The 20,965-nt window shown below is 45.6% G+C and overlaps 1 protein-coding gene across 1 annotated transcript in view; it reads left to right on the top strand.

Annotated features, from left to right (window-relative positions):
• Window positions 1-8,200, top strand: part of LOC103368789 (zinc finger protein GLI2-like) — a 65,549-nt gene extending 57,349 nt beyond the window's left edge. The window contains exons 6-11 of the mRNA XM_008297272.1: window positions 804-996; window positions 1,951-2,100; window positions 2,880-3,044; window positions 3,599-3,868; window positions 5,900-6,248; window positions 6,395-8,200. Coding sequence (XP_008295494.1) covers window positions 804-996; window positions 1,951-2,100; window positions 2,880-3,044; window positions 3,599-3,868; window positions 5,900-6,248; window positions 6,395-8,148 — 2,881 coding nt within the window. The 3' untranslated portion in view covers window positions 8,149-8,200. The remainder of the gene's footprint in view (window positions 1-803; window positions 997-1,950; window positions 2,101-2,879; window positions 3,045-3,598; window positions 3,869-5,899; window positions 6,249-6,394) is intronic.
• Window positions 8,201-20,965: the final 12,765 nt, after the last annotated feature.

Below are 20,965 nucleotides of genomic sequence, written 5' to 3'. Positions count from 1 at the left end.
CTCTTCACAAGTGGACGTACACTTTTAGAAATCCACAGCCTTGTCGTGGACATTTTAATTGAAACACTTCCTGACAGCGGGGATATTTCAAACTGGGGCTTTATTTTGCCACTTCCTGCCGCTTCCTGTCCGCGGGTTCGGCTCCGGGGAGCTCCAGCCTCCAGTGACCTCCTTGTTTAAGGCAGAAAAACTCCAGCTGATAAGAGCTTTGCATCCGTTCGCCGTAAACTGTGCCACGGCACTTCATTTTCATGAAATATTGGCCGGGCTTTATTGTCATGTGAGGAGGCTTTTTTCTCGTCCTTTTGACAAATTTGCGGCTGCTCTCCGATAGCGAGGCAGCTTTGGGTTTGATGCATGGCGACGGAGCTCGCCGGCGTCTGGGGGAAACCACAATTGATGAAGACGGTGTGTGTGCGGCGGCGAAGCTGCTGCCGTCAGCACAGCGTGTGTGTCGGTGTGTGTTAGTGTGTGTGTGTGTGTTAGTGTGTGTGTGTGTGTGTGTGTGTGTGTGTGTGTTAGTGTGTGTGTTGGACGGGAAGCCGAGCGGGACAAACTGTGTGTCCGGTTCAGTTTCTGACATTTGCTCAGATGATGTGAGCTCCAGACAGAAAGTGTGCAGATGTTTGGATCAAATGTTTGGAAGAAAGAAAATGTTCTCAGAAAAGTTGGAAGAACTTCTGTGTCGAGACAGAACCTTTGGGAACATTCGGACATTTTAGATAGAAGTTGGGTTTTTTGCTAAAGTGTGAATAATTAAAGAAATCAGGCACCGTCCAGGAACATTCATACCTTTCTGACAGTGAGCGTGTTGAAGGAGGCGGCTGTGCTGAGCGGCTGTGTTCTGGTTCTGTGCAGAACCGCCGCGGCCCGTCGGAGCTGAAGGACGAGGCGGACCGAGACGAGTGCAAGCAGGAAGCCGAAGCCGTTTACGAGACCAACTGTCACTGGGAGAGCTGCAGCAAAGAGTTCGACTCGCAGGAGCAGCTCGTCCACGTAAGGAAGGCCAGCCGGGTTGAGTCCACAGGGTCTCATCCGATAGACACTGAAATAAGTCGTACGTGAATAAAAGCTTCACAGCGAGCAACAGGAAGTGTCTGTGAAGCTTTGATCTGATGCAGGAACAGTCGGACTTAAATCTGTAAATGAGAGTTTAAACAGTTTTAATCCTTAATTATCCATATTTGCATCTTTTTGTATTTTTTGTCTTAACTTTTTTTAATCTTTGTCATCTTTGCTTCTTTTTGTGACGTTTTTGCATCTCTTTGTCATTTTAACTATTTTTGAGTCTCATCGTTTCACTTTTTTTTCTGTCACGTTGCGTCTGTTTGAGTCTTTTTTCTGTTTTTTGCTTTTTGTTTCTGTAAATCAGAGCGTTTAAAAAAACAAACCTGCAAACGAGAAAAATGGGATTTAAAGCAAAGCTGTGACTGCAGGTACAAAACAAGTCCGACCAAAGAGTTTCATGTGTTTTTCTTTCCTTTTCTGCTGTTTTTCTATTTTAAAAAAACATACTTGCATGTCTTTTGCATTTAAAAAAAAAACTTTGTCATCTTTGTTTATTTTAAAACATTTTTGTTATTTTGAGTCATGTTTTTGTGTTTTGGACATTTTTGCATCTTTTTCCGTCATTTTAACCATTTTTGAGGCTTTGTCTCGTCGTTTTTTCTGTCACGTTGCGTCTGTTTGAGTCTTTTTTTCTTTCTTTTTTTTGCATTTTGCACATTAGAGGAAGCGAGAAAAGTCGTATTCAAACCAAAGTTGTGGCTGCATTCGACCAAAGCAGAGTTTTCATGTTTCCTTTTAATTCTGGTCCTAATTAGTGCGACTGTGACGCCGTCCTCTGAGAATCTGATAAGATGGATTCCTGCACAAACATCCTGTTAGTGGACGAGAACAGCCCACTGAGTGTGTGTGTGTGTGTGTGTGTGTGTGTGTGTGTGTGTGCAGCACATCAATAACGACCACATCCACGGGGAGAAGAAGGAGTTCGTGTGCCGCTGGGACTCGTGTTCTCGTGAGCAGAAGCCCTTCAAAGCTCAGTACATGCTGGTGGTTCACATGCGGAGACACACGGGGGAGAAGCCGCACAAGTGCACGGTGGGTAACGCCGCCACGCTAACGCCACGCTAACGCCACAGTTATGCCGTCTGAGGCCAGCAGAGACGGACGGGTTTAGTCCAAACGTCCTGGTGAACGACAGACGTTGGAACAAACACCGTCGTGGAAACGTTCTGCTTCATAACACATGAAAAGAAAATCACCGCCGACCAGCTTCTGGGTTTTTTTTTGCACATTTATGCTTTTTTCTGTGGATTTTTTGCACCAATGTTTGCGTTTTGTTCGATGTAATTTTAAATTTTTTGTATCTTTTTTGTGTAATTTTTGTGTTTTTGTGTCATTTATCATCTTTTTGGTCTTTAAAAATGTTTCAGTGTATTTTTTTGTCATCTTTGGATCTAATTTTTGCATCTTTTTATATAATTTGGTTTCTTTTGTACAAATTGTTTTTATTTTTGCATCTTTTTGGGTCATTTTGTGTAATTTTTGCCATTTTTGTGTGTGGTTTTGTGTCAATTTTTGCTTCTTTTTGATCATCTTTTTGGTCTTTAAAAATGTTTCAGTGTATTTTTTTGTCATTTTTGTATCTAATTTTTGCATCTTTTTGTACAATTTGGTTTCATTTTTGCGTATTTTTGTGTCACTGATGCATCTTTGTGTACATTTGTGTCAGTTTTTCATCAATTTGTCTAACTTTTGTACAAATTGTTTTCATTTTTCCGTCTTTTTTGGTCATTTTCTGTAATTTTTGCACTTTTATGTGTGGTTTTGTGTCGTTTTTGGATCAAACTTTTGCATCCTGTTGTGCGTCTGTGCAGTTTGAAGGCTGCTCCAAGGCCTACTCCCGTCTGGAGAACCTGAAAACCCACCTGCGCTCACACACCGGAGAGAAACCGTACGTCTGCGAGCACGAAGGCTGCAACAAAGCCTTTTCCAACGCCTCGGACCGAGCCAAGCACCAGAACCGGACCCACTCCAACGAGGTACCGAAGGAACGAAACTTTAAATCAGGCAGAAAAACTGACGAGAAGCTGCAGGTTTAGTGTCGAGTCTTTGGGTCTAAAGTGACTCGAGACTCGTCCAAAACAACTCAAATGACCGTAATGACTCGTAGCTTCTCCACAGTGACTTGTCCAAAATTGCTCAAACTTCATCAAAATGGAAAATAAAAGTGGAAAATTACCATTTCTTTCTCCAACATGACTCAAACTTGTCCAACAGAACATGAAACTTTTTGACCAAACATTGATTCTTTTCGGACTCGTTTTTATTCGCTTTGGACTCGTTCTAGTCACGACGGAGAAGCTTCGGTGGTGTTTAATCAGTTTCACGTCCTTTTGGGAAAATTCTGAGCCGCTCCAGAGAAGCTTTGAGTCGTGAACGAGTCACTTTGGACAAGACTTGAGTCATTTGGGGAAGTCGTCATCAAGTCACAAGTCATAAATAAGTCTGAAGTTGCGTCATTTCTTTCGTCGTCGTGGACAAACGCTCCAGCGCTTGTGGCCTGACCTCCGGCGCTCTTCCTCTGCCTCCTCAGAAACCGTACGTCTGTAAGATTCCGGGCTGCACGAAGCGCTACACCGACCCGAGTTCGCTCAGGAAGCACGTGAAGACGGTCCACGGCCCCGAAGCCCACGTCACCAAGAAGCAGCGCAGCGATCCGCCGCCGAGGCCGCGAGAGAACGGCGAGAACGAGACGGAACCTCGGGACAGGACCCGGAGCGACGACAAGATGGCCGACAGCGGCGCCCCCAGAGGCCTGGAGGACTTCCTGCACGTCAAGGGCATCAAGACGGAAAACTCGGTGGTGAGTCGGTTCAAACTGAACAGAAATGACTTTATTCAACATCTCCTCCTCTTGGTCTGAAGCTTTCTTTGTTTGCTCACTTTCACTTTCTCTCTTTTCTGACTTCCCTCGTGGACAGACTTTGCTGAGGTGAGCCCACGTAACACATAATACTCCTCATTTTTCACATCGTTTTAGTTTATTTTACTATTTTACAGCAAATTTATTCCGAAGCGTCAAATAAACTTTCTGCATATTTATATTGAATAGCTGCAAGACGGAGAAAAAAAACAGAAAAATGTATAAAAATGACAAAATGAGACGATGAAAAACGAAAAAGACTCAAAATGACAGAAATTAAGTTAGAAAAAATTTAACAAATTTAAAGAAAAGATGCAAAAATCTTTTAGGTTTTATCTTTTTGAACCTCGTTTCTGCAGCATTTTGCAGCTTTTTTGTGGCACCATTCATTTGTGCAATTTTGTTCAATGTTTGTGTATTTTTGGATCATTTTTCTCATTTCTTTATCACTTTGTTTAATTTTGTGTCATTTTTTCTTGAATTCATTTGTATTTTGCATGTTACATTCCTTTCTACTTTGTTTTATGCATTCGTTTGCCGGTTTTGACCTTTTTTTCCGTCACAAACCGGCGGCGGCGGCTCATCAAACCTCCATCTCGGAGCCCCGACACGATAAAAGTCGCTGCAGGATTAATATTCACACTTTGGGGCCTCGGCTGAGCGAACTACAAACTGGGAGCTGTGATCAAGGCGACTGCTCGGCTGCGAGTACATCAGAGGGAGGCAGGCGGAGCTGTGTGGACCTAAAGGCAGAACCGCTGCAGAACGCTGCAGAACCGCTGCAGAACCGCTGCAGAACCGGTGTTCTCCTTTGTCCTGAAGCGTCTCACGGTTAAAGGCAGGGAGGCTGTTCGTCCGGTTTATTCGTTTACACTCGAATAAAGCGAATAAATCTGAAGCAAGAAGAATTTAAAGGTTGTTTCCTCGTCTCAGCCTCTCGTCTGCTCGTCCCTGATTCACCGACGGACCGAGACGCTGCCACAAAAACTCTCATTATGTACAATTAATCTGATAAAACTGCAGAAGCAACGTCTGTTTTTAGGACAAACACTCGTCTGTTCGTCTGCTGCTCCTTTCATCTTTTTCCTTTAATATCAAATACATCCAAAGTATCGTCACACAAGCACCAAGAACCGGGCCGAGCCTCACAAAACACGGATTAATGTTATGCACTAGTTTTTACAAAATTGATTTTTTTTTGTTGTTCTTTTACCGTTTGATCAAATTAAAATCAGCAAAAAATGCTGAAAGAACAATGATGCATATTAATGACGAAAAATGGTTTAAATTTTTTTTTTAAGTTTTCCTTTTTTGATAAATTACACATAATATTCAGTAAAATTACCAGAAAAAGTGTTAATTTACATGTTAAAAATAGTCCAATTACTGTATTTACATAATCTAAAAATGTTATTTTACAAATATTCTGTTTTGTTAAACTACGAACAATATCGAGTAAAATCACAGAAGTATTAATTTACAAGAAAAAATCTAAAAGTATGAAACAAACGTCCACCATCTTGAAAAATGGCCGCCATTTTTAGTCTCTAATAATAAAAAGTTTAATGCAAAATTACATTTAAACTTGAATCAACAATATGTGTTATTTTACAGATATTTGCAATTTTTATTTTAAACACAAATTCTGTATATTAAGGAAAAATGTCAGTTATTTTACAGTTTTGTTAAATTGCAGACACAATGCAGGTGTCCTGATGTGCTTTATCCACACATTTACAGGTAAACGTTTTATTTACATGTTAATCGTAAAAGCATGACGCCGGTGTTGAGTCTTGACAAGCGGCCGCCGTTTTAATATTTTTTTCTAAAGGAGCAGCCAGATTTGATGCCTGTATGACGATTCTAAGGATGTTTCTGTTCCACCGGTTCCACCTCCTCCGTTTTCCGTTTTCACTTTCACCTCCTACACTTTCCCCAGATCAGTTCTGACAGGTGTCCTCTGGTCCTCAGGTGTATCAGTCCAGCCCTGGCGGTCAGTCATCATGTAGCAGCGAACCATCACCACTTGGCAGCGCCGCCAACAATGACAGTGGAGTAGAGATGGCGGCGCTCAGCGGGGGGAGTCTGGGGGACCTCAGCACCCTCGATGACCTCGATGAAGGAACCGGCGGCGGCGGCGGCGGCGGCGGCGGCGGTGTCACGGCGGCGAGTCTACACTTCAGGAAGCAGCTCAGCACCAGCTGGCGCCTCGAGCAGCTCAAGACAGAGAAGCTGAAGGCGGTGATGGACTCCTGTCGGTGGGAAAACAACCCAACAGAACCAGGCCTCGGCACCAAACTCCCACCGATACCAACCAGCGGTGAGTCGAGCTCCACAACTTGTTAGAGAGCAGAGACTGCTTGAGGTTCAGAGAGTTAGCTTAGACATCAAAGGACAAGAGCTCTAAGACTGAACCGAACAGTCCTGAAGACCTGGTGGTTAATATTCTCCTGTATCCGTTCTCAGGGTCGATCCTGGACAGTCCCAGTATGTGTGGCGGTCCGGTGTCCTTCCCTGGTTCCAGTAAAGTGACGGTGGTGGGAAACCTGTCAGACCGACGCAACAGCACTTCCAGCACCTTGAGCTCGGTTTACAGTCGCCGCTCCTCAGGCATCTCCCCTGGTTTCTCCAGCCGGCGCTCCAGCCAGGCCTCCCAGTTCGACCGCCTCGGCAACGGCAGCTCGGCGGACTCCTATGACCCGATCTCCGCCGACATCTCGCGGCGCTCCAGTCAGGCCAGTCAGTGTAGGGGGAGGCTGGGAGGCTATGGGAGCCCCCTCAGCCTGACGCCAGTGCAGCACTACCGTCTCAAGGCCAAATACGCCGCCGCCACTGGGGGGGCGCCACCGACGCCTCTTCCACACATTGACCACATGTGTCCGAAGAGCCACTCGGCCCTGTATGGTGACTCCCAGGAATCCTCCAACAGAGTCCTACCTAACAGGCAGAACGGCAGCTATGCAACCCGGAGCATGATGCCCCACGAGGTCCCGTCAAACATCCCCCGCAGAGCCAGTGACCCGGTGAGACAGCTGGCGATGGATCCTTCCAGCCGACCTCCAATGCAGCGCTACAACAGCATGGGCACGCTGGGCAGTGACGCGATCATGCAGACCCGTCTGCCTCCTGCAACAGACTGCCGGCATTCGTCCCAGCAAGCCTCCGTCCACAGCTTCCCTTCCATCCCGGACGAAGACCTGCCGCTGCCCAACCTCCGCAACGCAACCGACAGAGCGTCAACCGATCACCGAGATTTTCAGGGAGCCTTCGCCCTCCAGCAGCAGTTGTGCCGCCAGAGAAGGATGAACCTGAACCAGTCCACTCAGGCTCTGCCCTCTTCGAGTCCAGGGATGTGTCCGTCGTCGCTGAGGAACAACATACCCGTCCAGAACAAAGCCTCCTCAGGACTCATGAATGTCCGAAGAAACCTTGCCGTCCTCCAGCAAAACCAGAACTTTGAACCTCTCAGCCCCAACCAGCAGATGATTCCAAACAAGCCGCAGCAGAGATGCGCTCAGCCGAACTTTTTCCAGAATCTCAACGAAGCGGTCAGATCTCAGTGCAGACTCAGCAAAGGCATCAATGGGTTTGACACAAATGGGAACAGCACTTATCTGAGCTCTGGCTGCAAACAGGAACCAGCTGACATGGAGACTGTCGACAGGCACTTTGCTGATGCTGGATTTCAGCCGGTGCACGTAAAGATTGAGGACTGTGATGGATCGATGCTGGTTCTCCAGCCGAAGCCACCAACAGAACCCAAACCTCTGGTGATGCAGCAAACAGCGAACCCACCAGATTCCAAGTTCTCCACCACTTTCGGACTTCAGTGCAACGATAACGCTGATGCTTTGTACTACATGGGGCAGGTTCACATATTTGAGCCCAACGGGATCCTTCATGTATCCTCTGTGGTGGACGTACCTCCTTTTGAAAACAGCGTAGCGCCTCCCGGTTCGGGGGGCGAGCAGGCGACACTGGAGCAGATCGACTTTGACGTCATGCTGGATGACGGGGATCACTCCAGCCTCATGTCGGGAACCCTGAGTCCAGGTCTGCTGCAGAGTTTGTCCCAGAACTCTTCCCGCCTCACGACACCAAGGAACTCGGTCACGTTGCCGTCGGTGCCGGCGGCGACGGGCAACATGGCGATTGGGGACATGAGCTCCCTGTTGACGGCTCTGGCCGAGGAAAGCCAGTTCCTCAACCTGATGTCTTAGCTCCACAGAAAACAGAACTTTTCAGTTTTCAGAACTCTTCATGCACAACGAACTTCAGACTGATGGGTCTTTGTGCCAGAAGTCTCTGCAGCGTCTTGTTTCCTTGTATAGTCTTATTTGCTAATAACTTCAAATGGCAGTTTTCTATTGTTTTGAGAAGCCATATTTCTGTTTTTCTGCCTTAGGTGCAGTTTGGAACAAACGTTTACATCCACTGGAAAAAACCTCGTCTGTCACAAGTCTTGAGTTTCCAATGTTTGCTGTAACTCGTGTATTTTGGTTGTTTCATTGATCCACTCATTAGACTCAGACGCTACAGTGGGAAAGTCTGAGGAGCTCAGCAAAGATCTGGAGAAGAACATCATCAGAAAGTGACTTGGAGCCGTTTCAGAGCAGCTTCAGATCCAGAACCATCAGTGTGTCAGCATAAAGTTCATGGTCCAGTTGTGTTACTGCCACCATCTTCATTGTTCCATTTACTTTGTGTAGGGCTCCAGCTCCACAGCATGATGCTGCCACCGCCATGCCTGGTGGCAGGTTTGGTGTTCTTGGGGTTGAAGGCCTCACCTTCTCTCCTCCACATGTTTCTGCTCAGTGATGCCAACTAGCTCCATGTTTGTTTGGTTTTTGGGACAAAGACTCGTGTTTGAACCGTTTTATTTCATTACGTAGACAGTTGGAGACTGAGGACTTGTCCTGACAACTCGGGTCTTTACGAGTGGATGTAGACGTTTGTTCGTGGCTGCAGCAAACAGTCGAGTTGTCGTACAGGTCTGCAGTAAGATCACTTGACTAAGTGCCTGCTTCAGCCGAACATGTGCATGTCAAGCATATGATCACACTGAAAACGTGCGAATGCAACCAGGTTTTATATGATTCTGTTGTTGGAGCGCACCATCAGCCCGACTTGTTCCAGACGTTCTACACTGTAAATGACTCGAGCTTCGTTTTCTATCATTCCTGCTGGTAGAAAAAAAAAACAAAAAAAAAAACTGTTCAATCATCGCTGCATTTCAAGTTTACAGTCACTTCCCTCAGCGAGCCCTGATCTGATTTCTGCTTTGCTGCTGAGATTAACTGTGACATCTGGGTGTCAGGCGTCAGACTCTCGCCGTGCGACTGGAATGATGAGCTGGTGGCTGATAAATGACGAGCGAGCGGCTCTGAATGCCGAACACGTGAGAATCCAGCTTCTTCCTTTTTGTACGCGGCTGCAGCAGCTTGTTGTGCTGAATTAATGTCTGTGGATCTCATTTGTACATTTTTAAGAAATACAACATCGACTTTGATTTTTGTAAACGGGTGTCGTGTGTTTTCTTCCTCCTTCCTGGGTTTTGGTCACTTTGTTAGCGGCGAGCGTCCAGACAGCTGCTGGCTCAGTGAAGCAAACTAGTAGACAAACCAGAACCAGCTTCACACCTGAAGTTCTGGTGTGACGGTGGCTCGATAGACAGAAATGTTTGACGGCGAGGTGAATAATTCAGCAGCTTGCAAACCCTGAAGAGTTTTCTCATCCGGCTGAGTCTCTGATCTTCGACATCTCGTCCTTGATCGTCAGAATCTCGTTTTCCACGACAGACGCAGCAGTCGGGTTTCTCCTCCTGCAGCCAACTGACCCAGAACCCGACGCAGCGAAGACCGAACGTCCTGAAGGCTGCGATGTGACGTCTTTGTGCTGCTGCTCAGACTCACAGCGACACGACGAGACGCATCAAAACATGACGTAAAAAACTTGACCTCTGTGATTCACTCCATGGCGCTTGTAGGAAAATGTGTGAAACACTTGAATTCATGTTTTTCAACCATTTTTAAATCCTGAATCTATATAAAATAAACATGAATAAACATATTTGTGACTCAAATAGGTAAAAATTATCCAACTTCACGGCATCGCATTTAACAAAACGGAAAATGTGCAAAATAAAGTGTTTAATAAAACAGTTTACTTCTAGAAACAGCAGTGATCAATGTGTTCATGACGTCTTACTTCTTTAAATTATGTTATATTATCACAGTAAAAACAAATTATTATTTGTATTATTTGATTTTATTGGTAATTTAACAAAACAGGAAAAATGTGGAAAACAGCCGATTTTAAAAAAAAAATGTTTTTGTGATTTTTTTTGTATTTGTGATTTTTTTTTTTAATACAATAAAAATGGTGAAAAAACGACTTAAACATTTGATTAAAAACAGATTTTTATGACGTTGACAGAACTTGTTTGTTCTGTTGTTCTGGACACTGGACAGCAGTGGAACAGGTTCGAAATACGTTGCGTCACAAACCGGGTCCAGCTGCTGGGTTCTGTCGTAGAGGCTCGACCCGACTCGTCCATTATTCATGAGCTGAACCGGATCCTTTGAACTCGTGCTGCTGCTGCACTTTCCCGCTGCTTTGAACTAACTTCCTGCGACCTCGTCTCACCTCAGCGGCTCCGACGTGGCGGGAACTCGGAGGACGGTCGGCGGATATGAGCGCTGACGGCTCGACCCAGAGGACGGCACATGAAACACGGCAGCGGCCCGGCAGAATTCAGCCGAGGATTCGCTTCATCCGCGGCCGCTCATTGGTTTTGCCACCGGATCCGTGATCCTCTCGGAGATGAGACGCCGCAGAGCGAAGAGCCCGAGGCGGAGAAACCCGACCGGCGCCGCACGACGTCCCGCCAAAACCCGTTCAAGTTCGTCTGCAGCCGGTTTCACAGCCTCGACGCGCGAACAGGCAGAAGTCTGACAGCGAAGGCTCACGGGTCACATCGATCAGAGAGGAACCGAGTCCAGAAGAACTGGACCTGGACCTGGACGCTGATCAAGATTCATGAAAACAGAAAAACGTTCTGGGAGGTTCTGATCTGAACCTGATCTAATCAATAGAAATAATCATTTATATTAGTTTCATTGAACACGTTGAATCCTTTTGTTTGAAGTTTTTGGTGAAGCTGATGGATCAGAACCACGTTCAAGTGTTTTCAGGGTTAAAAATAAAAAACTGAGCAGAACCTCCGTTTGCTGCTGCAGAACACTCAGAACTAAAGACCCGGTTCTGCCGATTAAATCATGAGTCGTGATTTTGTTGGAGGAAGTTCTGCAGAAACAAACGGGTTCGTCCACATCCAGCTGGACGTCTGGTTCTGTCTGGTTCTGTCTGGTGTGAGAGAAACTCTGAAGCTGATCCGGTTCTGAAGGAAAACCAGTGAAGCACTGAGAAGTGGGACCGACCGGAACCAGAAGCTTTAACAAACCAAATCAAACCGTTTCTGAGCTCCGTGTGTCACTCATTAGACTTAATGTCGTTTTTTAATTAAAAAATGTTTGTTTATGTTTTATTAAATGAAACAGAAAATCTCAGAAAAACATGAATTTAAATTCACGTCTCAACCGGACGAGTCGGTATTTTATCGTTTTGGCTGTAAAATGACATTTAATTTTATTAAATCACCAAAAAACTATTTATGACTGATGTTTTAAGTTCATTTTCTACATCTATAAAATCTATAAAATTACCGTTTGTTTTTTTTAAATGTGTAAAATGATAATTAGTTTGATAATAACTTCATGCTCCTGAATAATTAAAATAATTAAAATACTTTTCTTTCATTTATGAGCAAATCTTTAAAAAAAAAAAAAAAAAAAGGAGGTTTTTGTTAAAACAGTTTTAAAAAATGGCTTCATTTTATGGCTGTTGTCAGTAATTTGCTGATTTTAATTTATCAACGGCTGATTTTAGGTCCAGTCTGGTTCTGACATCATGAAACAACAGAATCTTCTGCTCGTACCTCCACAGAGAAGCTCTGAGTCCTGGTCGCTGCTCTGAGCTGCAAGCAAACAGAAAAAAGACAAAAAAAAAAACGAGTTAAAGGCAGAAAAACTGTCAAAGAGGAAAAGAGGGCCGGAGGCAGGTCGTCATCATCATTCATTCATTCATTCATTCATTCATTCATTCATTCGTCTGTGGAAACTGTAAAACTGCAGAAAAACAAACTGAACTTAAGAACCTCCTTCAATTAATCTGATTAAAATCCTACAAGACTCGTCACTGAACAGACAAAGAGCAGAAACCAGGTTCCTGCCTCGTTAAGTCAGAACAATTAGAAAACCTCATCATGATGAAAACAGCAGAAGCATATTTTCACAGCGCGGCTCTGAGCTTCTACATTTACTGAATTTAAATCAGAAAAAACAAACAGTTTACAGATATTAGATTTTATCTAAAAGAGAAAAAGTCTGTTCAGGATGTAAATGGTTCTGATTCTTTAAGCCTTCGTCAGAGTCAGGCTTTGTCTGTACAGTGCAGCCAGGTGACCAGGTGTGAACGCCACGTCTCCTCACAGCTTCTTCATGAGCAACAGGCTTTAAAACAAACCACAAGCTGAACACAGCCGGCTGCAGCGACACCTACAGGTGGAGCAGAGTATGACTGGAGACGAGTTCACAACAAAATGAGCTTCATGTCAGAGAAACACCGATTTAGACAAAACAATCACAATTAGTCTGAATCCACTCCAGATAAATCCAGCATGAAGACTAGAAGGAGACTAGAAGGAGACGAGAAGGAGATGAGAAGGAGACTAGAAGGAGACTAGAAGGAGACTAGAAGGAGACGAGAAGGAGACTAGAAGGAGACGAGAAGGAGACGAGAAGGAGACTAGAAGGAGACTAGAGAGGGAGGCCACGAGTCGCCTACGACTCCTCTGAAGCACGGCGGCGGCGGCATCATGAGGCTCAGGTGATTTTATAAAGTTCCTCTTGATCCACTTTCAGCAGGTTCTGTTGTCAACCGGATCTTTGGACACATTAAAGATGAAACGTTCCTTATTTCTCATCGTGTCGCTGATCCAGAACCTGCAGCGTCGCACGAGTCCATCAGATGACCTCCGATTGGGTTTAAATACGAAGGAAATGAAAGCTTCGTTAAAAAGTCACGTCTTTGAGCTCATGACAAGAACGACGTAGAAAAATGAGAAGCGAGCGTAAAACACCGGTTCTGTCACCTCAGTTCTATGCTGAGAACCATTTCAACTGGACTTGGATCGAACATCGACCAACATTTTAGCTTTCTGATCATATTAGAAGTTTTCTCTGTGCATCCCGCCGCCATGTTGCCGCCGCCATGTTGCTGCCGCCGCCGTGCATCGTGAGGACAGAGCTGCTGAAAGCGGGTCGCTGGGAGACAGCGCCTCAGCATCCGGTCCATGAAGCTGACGTCCCTCAGACGGCTTGTGGACGTCCTGCTGGACTCTTCCTCTGCGGTCGTTTGTCGCCGCCCACCGCGGAGTCAGGCGCAGCGGTCGCCGTGACGATATGGAAAGCGACGCCCGAGCCGGAGCGGAGGCCGACATGAAGGAGACTCTTCTTCTGACACCTCATCAGCGCGGCGGCGTCGTTAGCGCCCATGTGACAGGCTAACAAGGCCGATGATGGATCGAGCGGCGCCGACGCCGAGGACTCATTCATTTCTATTAGAGCGATATGGAAATTCCCCGCGGAGCTCAGCCTCCCGCCGCCGCCACGCCCGACTCATTTAGGAATCAATTTCAGGAGCTGGTGGTCAAACTGGCAGCCGAGGAGTCTGTCCGTCTCCATCTGGACCCGCGAACACGCAGCCGGTTCATCCTCTGAGGACGGCGTCGCTCCGAACCACAGCGAGCGGCGCCACCACCAGGCCAGAGGAAACCGGGACCACGTCTCGTTTTTACACTTTCAACGTTTAAACTAGAAACTTCCTCCGTTTGTCTCGTGATGACGTGAAGCTGCAGCGCGAGACCTCGTTAAGGTTTTAAACAGGATTCGTCAGTAAAGATGATCCTGTTTGTTCAATTACAAATAAAACCACAGAAAACGGATTTTATTTACATGTTGACTGTAAAAAAAAACAACTTTAAAAATGTCCACTTCAATTTTTTGTTTTTTGTTTGTTAACAGTAATTATTTCTTCTTTTAAAAAAATAAAGTTTCACCATAAAATATGTAAACTAAACCACCTGATGTTACAGATATTTGTCATGTGGAGGGAAAAAAAGTATATTTAAGGTTTAAAACATGGTGAAATTAAACATTTTAATATTTTGTTTTGTTGAATTGAAGTTCATCAGAGTCACAGATAAAAACATTAATTTACAAATTGGCTGTAAAATTACACTTTTATTACTTTCATAAGCAAAAACAACATTTGACTGATGTTTGCTGTTATTGGGGGAAAGTGAAGAGTTTAAACAGTCATTTCATTTCTACACTTGTTTGTTTTGTAAAATTAGAAAATTACAAAAAAATATAGAAAAAAACATTCATTTACATTTTAACTGTAAAAAAACTGGAAATAACTTCTGCATCAATCTGTACTTTTATAAACAGTCATTTATTTCTATATTACATTTTAGCATTAAACTACATTTACTGCAACCAGTTAAAAGATTTTTTTTTTTTCAGATATTTGCGGTGATTTAAAAGAAAAGGATCAAATTAAAACTAAACTGTGGTTAATTTCTTTCCTGTTTTGTGAACTTACAGATATTTAATAAAAACCACTGAAATGTTCAACGTTAATTTTGATGCTAATCGCAATAAAATCTGCTCACAAAGAAAAATAAACATTATTTTCTGAATATTTGCTCACAAAGAAAAATAAACATTATTTTCTGAATATTTGTAGATGTTTTTAAGCTTTTATTGTGTTTTGGCACCTTTGGGTCCTGATTTTCTGGTTTTTTTCCTCCTGACACATTTGCTTCTCACAGTTCAGATATAGAGCGTAAAAGGATTGAAGTTGGTGGAGATCCAGATGAGAGCGTCACATCTGGACCAGCATCTGGGCGTCCACACGGTTCTGGTCTCGGTTCTGTGGATCAGCGCTGAACTGAAGCTGCTGCAGCTCCACTCAAGCAGAGCTGCTTTTCTTTTTTCTCTTTTTGCTTGTGTGGCCCTTCAGGGAATCATGTTTTATTAAGGCCCCTCATTTGAATAGGGCCACTTCCTGTCTGCCGGGGCGTCCGGCGTCCTGCCTGCTTAATATTAACGCCGAATAATCCTCAGAGGTCGGACAGCGCCGGGTCCTTCAGCCGCAGCCTGAAACTTTAATGGCCGCTCCGGATCCCACTGAATCCACCCAAATGTCACCGCTGAATATTTCCACGGCCCCTTTTCCAAAGTAAAAGCCCCCATCGGAGCGGTACCGTCAAAATAAAAGTCTGGTCATTCAGTCAGATAATCACATTTAGCTGATTGAAATGAATAAAAACATCCCGTCAGCATGTCGTCTGTAGAATCATGTTGTTGGTTTCTAAACAAAAAAACGTGAAATTTTATAGTCAAATATTATAAAACAGTTTATCCAGTGTTTAACGTGGACGATGTGCTTTTAGTTTGTTAACGAGTAAATTAAAACTTCTTCCTGTGATTTTATTGGATTTCTGCGTTTTTACAAGAACAATCAGAAAAAACGTGTAAAACAACATTTTTCTTCCTAAAAACCCAAATTTATGTTGATTTAAATACTTTAGAGTTTTTTACTTCAATGATTTCTGACGTATTTACATTTTGGGCCTTTTGTAGGTTTTACTGTTTGTTTTACAGTTAATGTGTAAATTTATAGTTTTCAGACATTTTATCTGTAATTTAACAAAACAGGAAAAATCTAAAAATGATCACTTAAAGAAAGAAACTCTTCAGAAACACGACGTTTCTTGCAAATGACACCAAAATATATGTAAAAATAAGAATATTACTCAACTAAAAACAGAAAAACCGTCATTTGAAAACAAAACATTATAAATAAATTTTTAAAAAACACAATTTGGGATTTTTGTTTTTTACTTTTTTTCAGTCAACATGTAAAATCAGATTTTTTTTTACTTTGGAGGTTTTTCTGTAATTTACACCAAAAACAGGGAAAATCTGTGAATTAACAGATAAAAACAGACTTTAATCCTGATAGATTTAATTCTGATGGTTTTGTGCTGATTTACTTCCTCTTAAACACTGCAGCCTCAAAACATGTGAAACAGCAAATTATTGTAGTTCTGATGTTTTTATCGACGTGTTTTTACGGGTAATAAGTTCATACGTTTTTTCTGGGCTTTTTCTTTTTCTAACTGACTCCAGACCTTCTGAGCCTGACAGCGCTGCAGCTCTTTATTTTTTACAGTGCGCCTCATTAAATGATCAGAACGTCTTCAGCAGCAAAGTGAGCCATTAAATAAACGCAGTTCTCTGCAGTCGAGGCGTTTTGTTCTTCGGTGTCATGAACTAATGGCCATGAATATTCATCGCCTGTTTCTATGCTAAATAACATCTGTTTTCCAACAAGCGGCCATCTGTCGCTGATATTAGCGGCTCATCGCGCTGGAAAAACAGCGACGTGCTGCTGATTAGCGCCCGGGCTTTCATGCACACCGAGGCGCCGCTTCGTTCGCTCTGGACCTCCGGAGGTCCGTCTACGTCGGCCAGAAGAACCTTCTAGAAACGAGGCTTCGGCAGATATCTGATCAGCTCCTGAAGACGGTCTGACGTCGTGACCTCTGACGTCTGATCTGAAGCTGAAGCTGCTTCCTGAACGAGCTGCACAAGAACCTTCAGCCTTGATCTCCTCAAAACTCCAAAGTTCATGATCTGAAGTTTTAGAGTGAAGCAGCTCAGACACCACCGGCTGCTGATGACAGAACTAAACGGGAACATTCAGGCTCAGACATGGCAGGATGATTATTAACCACTAATTAACTCATCTTAAGGCCAGAGCCAGACAGAGCTTAACCTGACGAACTTCAACATTAAGGCCAAGACGTAATCACACAGCTGAACCTCATGAGGTCAGAGATAAGCTACCGTACTGTATTCATAATTAAATGGCTTAACCTGACTAAAGACGAAGGCTAAGACGCTACATTACCATAAGTTATGGAGTTTAACTCAGTCCCATGTGTCAGGCTCAGACGTGACAGAACGATCAACCACAGAATTAGTTCAACTCAAGTATGAAGGCTGAGAACTGACAGTATCTCCAGAGCTGAACCTGACATAAGGCTGAGCTCTGGATTTAGTCCTGCTGTAGACTCTACTTCAGGACTGAGTCCAGAGCTCAGCCTGAGTGCCTCCAGTGTCCGGCTGAACACTTTCCTGTTCTTAATGCCTTCAGGCTCAACCGGATTCATGAAGTCGCTACGATATTTTCTTCTCATCAGAAAACAGATAAACGTCTGAAAGCAGCAGACGGCCGGGTCTGATGAAGCCGTGGAGAACCGTGGAGCCCGTAGTTCTGCTGTGGTTCTGCTGTGGTTCTGCTGTGGTTCTGCTGTGGTTCTGCTGCAGCTCATCATCAGCGTCCATCTTTTATGATCATGGTTTTGTTCGGAGCAGAAGCAGCAGGAAACGCTGCACACGTTGTGGAAAGTTTCTGGCTGGCTGTGGAGTCACGCCGGGGCTGCAGGGTGGAGGTGTCGGACAGCCGAGGGAGGTCAGCGGCGCCGACTCGCTGCTCGCCAGAACCTTGGGGTCGCCGCTCTCTGGAGCTTTCAGGATGGAGGTCCTCATTAAAAGCCTCCTCCACGTCACCCTCCCAGGATTCAGCCCCTAAACGTATGCCGGGACCGTCCAGGTGTCACCCGGCAGGTGTCTGCCGACGGCTGCTGGGTTCTGATTAGAACACACAGGAACACTCGGAACCTGCAGGTCCGACACGGGGGAATAAATCTGCTGCCTGCTGGAGGCTCCCGTGAACCCGCCGGCTTTTCATTCGCTTCTTGGGGCGGAATCGGCGGCAGAACGAGCAGACTGACTGACAGCGCCGCTCGGCCCGAGTCCGAGTTCAGCATTTAAACAGAGAAAGTTCCTGAAGCAGGAAAACGGCCGCCGCTGCTCGGTGCCGGTGTCCGGTTAGAATCAGACGGTTCAGACGGTTCAGACGGTTCAGCGACGGCGTTTTAACGTCGCCTGAAACAAACCCGTCGACTGAAACCTTCATGAGTCGGTTTTCATTGAGGCGGTTCTGGTTCTGGTCGTGTAACTTCAGCAGGTGTCCAATAGTTTCATTTCATCTTCAGCGTGTGATTTGCTGACCCGTCCCTCCATCCGGGTCACCTCCCGACACCAGAACCTGCTCAGGACAGATTCACAGCTTTCATCTGAAGTTGTTCATTTTCTGTCAGCGGCCCGTTTGAAGCCCGGTTTACGGGTCCATACGGGTCTGAAGTCTGCTGGTTTGTCCAGAACAGATAAAAGAAACAGTAAAGTGGTCATTTGCTGACCCGTCCCTCCACCCGGGTCTCCTCCTGCGGCTCCTGACAGGAGGTCTGACGTCTGGACGTGTCCATCAGCTGAACTAAAGTCTGGTTCTGTCCCTGAGCCGAGCGGTGCTGCTGTTTGGAGTGACTCAGGTTTGATCTAAAGTTGCTTCTTTTCTGTTTTATTCGTGGGCTCAGACGTCAGCGGCCCGTTTGAAGCCCGGTTTCATGAACTCTGGTGATGTGAGACGTCCCGAAGCCGCCTTTAAATATTGACTCTTTTATTTTATTGACACACGAGAGGCAGCGGGAAGGTGGGCCGCTGCCAACACCTGAACCCGAGGCGCCGCCATCTTTGATCTGCTCCCAACGTTTCTTTTCAAACATCTTGACATGAAAGGTGGCTTTAGAGGATGTGATCCCGCCGCGGCCGCTCCTCCTGGAGGGGAGATGATCGGCCATTCAGAGGCGAGAACAAAGCAGCTCCGTGTCGAAGCCGTTCGTCTGTTTGCGTCTCAGTTTTCCTCCGAATCCAAACACGGCGCCGTGGCGGCGCTATTATTTCATAGCCTGTGAAAACATCATAAACAGAGCGTTCTGGGTGTAATCGGAGCGCAGACGCTCCTCGTCGGCCGTGTTTTGTGTGTTTTGGAGCTGCAGGGCCACAAAGAGAACTCATCAAACATGGAGCTGCTGATGCAACGCTCATTCCAGCTCGTTAAGGCCTGATTATTCCGGCTGCGCTCAACAATGCGGCGCCGTTCTGGAAACGGCGAGCAGGCTGCTGCACGTCTTGGCTCGGAGCGCCGAGCTCCTGACGTAATCCGCCATCGACCCCGACGTGCAGCCAAAGTTAGCGCGCAGCAGCTCCAACTGTCCAGCGCCGCATTACAGGCCGTTTATGCAAAGCGCCGCTCGGCCTGTCAGCGGCTAATCACGGCGAGGATGATGGATGGTGTTTATTCTGCGCTGATGGAACGCAACCCCCTGCCTGATGATAATTGTAATAAAAAGGACAGATCAGGCCGGCCCAGTTATTAAATTATCAGCCCATAATTTGCATTAATGCGGCTGCGGGGATGTCGGGGGGGTTTGGCTCCACCTTGAAAAGATGGCCGTGCCCTTGGGCCCCCCGCCGGTCCTCGCCACGCCGCCATGACACCTGACACGCCCGTCACATGACGCAGCGACTGTCAGCCTGGTCCTCCTTCAGCTCAGACGACTGTCATCGCATGTTTGACACGCCGAGAGCTGGGAGCAGAAAATGCACGAAAAGATGGAAAAGCGCCACGAAAACACGAAAATCACCCAAAAACTGTCAAACTGAGCCCAGAAGGAACCACATGACGGAAAAAAGACACAAAAACATGGAAAACTGCCACAGACTCACCAAAATAAGACAAAATAATCAAAATATAAAGAAAACAACCACCACAAAAAGATCAGCACAATAATATTTAAATCACCAGAGAATTATGCAGCTTCACTAAAATAATATTAAACTACCAAAACAAAGACATAAAATCACCTGAAACACACAAAAAGAATCACAATAATAAAACCACCACTAAAAGATGAACATCAGCACAAAAAACAGGCGAAGGCACCACAAAAGGCAGAAATGTACCTAAAAAGATGCTAATTCATCCCACAAAGACTCAGAATCATCATAAAAATGAGCAGTTAGCTAGAACTATGCAACTTTACTAAAATAAGACTAAATGACCAAAAATAAAGACACAACCACCAGTAAAAGATGCTAAACGACAGGTTGGAAAATCTGCACAACGATGTTAAAATCACCACAGAGTCACTGCAGCATTCTGCAGTTTGACTAAAATCACATCAAATTACCAACAAAAGACAGAAAACCACCACAAAAAGATGCTAAATCTCGACTAAAACCTTCAATCATCACCAAAACACAGGTGAAGTCGCCATGACAACCTGACAGCCGTCACACCTGCTGGAGCTGAACTCTGAGACGTGAAGCCGAGACGCCTCCCGACAGCTTCTCTGATGGATAAAAAACTACGACTGCTGCAGCTTCACGGTGAGAAACCTGAAGTTTGTGCATCGGTTCAGAACCCAGACGGACTCGTGGACCTCCGTGAGACTCTCTGTTGTCCTCGTCTGAAGTCTGCTTCGGTCTCTGGAGCTTCTGGTCCGACGCCAGCTGGACGGGGAGGAAATCAAGGAGCTAACGGGCCTTCAAAGGGCAGCGAATCACAGGCAGACATGAAGGACACAACTCCCCGTTTCCCCGCGTTGGTGGGAAAACTTCAAACCAGGCGGCCGAGAGGAGCTTCAGACGCGACACGAGCAGGAGGCCCAGAGGACCGGCGCCCTTCAGGTCGACGGCCACGTCTTCAGAACCTGAAGCTGACGGAGACGCTCCAGCCCGAAGAGGACGGCCTGGTCTGGGTTTGACGTCCACTCGTCATGTCCACAGAAAGCTGATCAGAGAACACAGGACTGAAGCCTCCACGTTGGCTCGAAGCACCGCGATGCGAAGGAGACACGAGTCCACACGAAGAGGACGCCAGAGCGCCACCGGGACGCCACCGGAGCGCCACCGGGACGTCAGAGCGCCACTGGGACGCCAC

This window comes from Stegastes partitus, unplaced genomic scaffold, assembly GCF_000690725.1.
Source record: "Stegastes partitus isolate 25-593 unplaced genomic scaffold, Stegastes_partitus-1.0.2 Scaffold1204, whole genome shotgun sequence".
NCBI classification, from domain to species: Eukaryota; Metazoa; Chordata; class Actinopteri; family Pomacentridae; genus Stegastes; species Stegastes partitus.
This window is presented reverse-complemented; position numbering and strand designations above follow the sequence as displayed.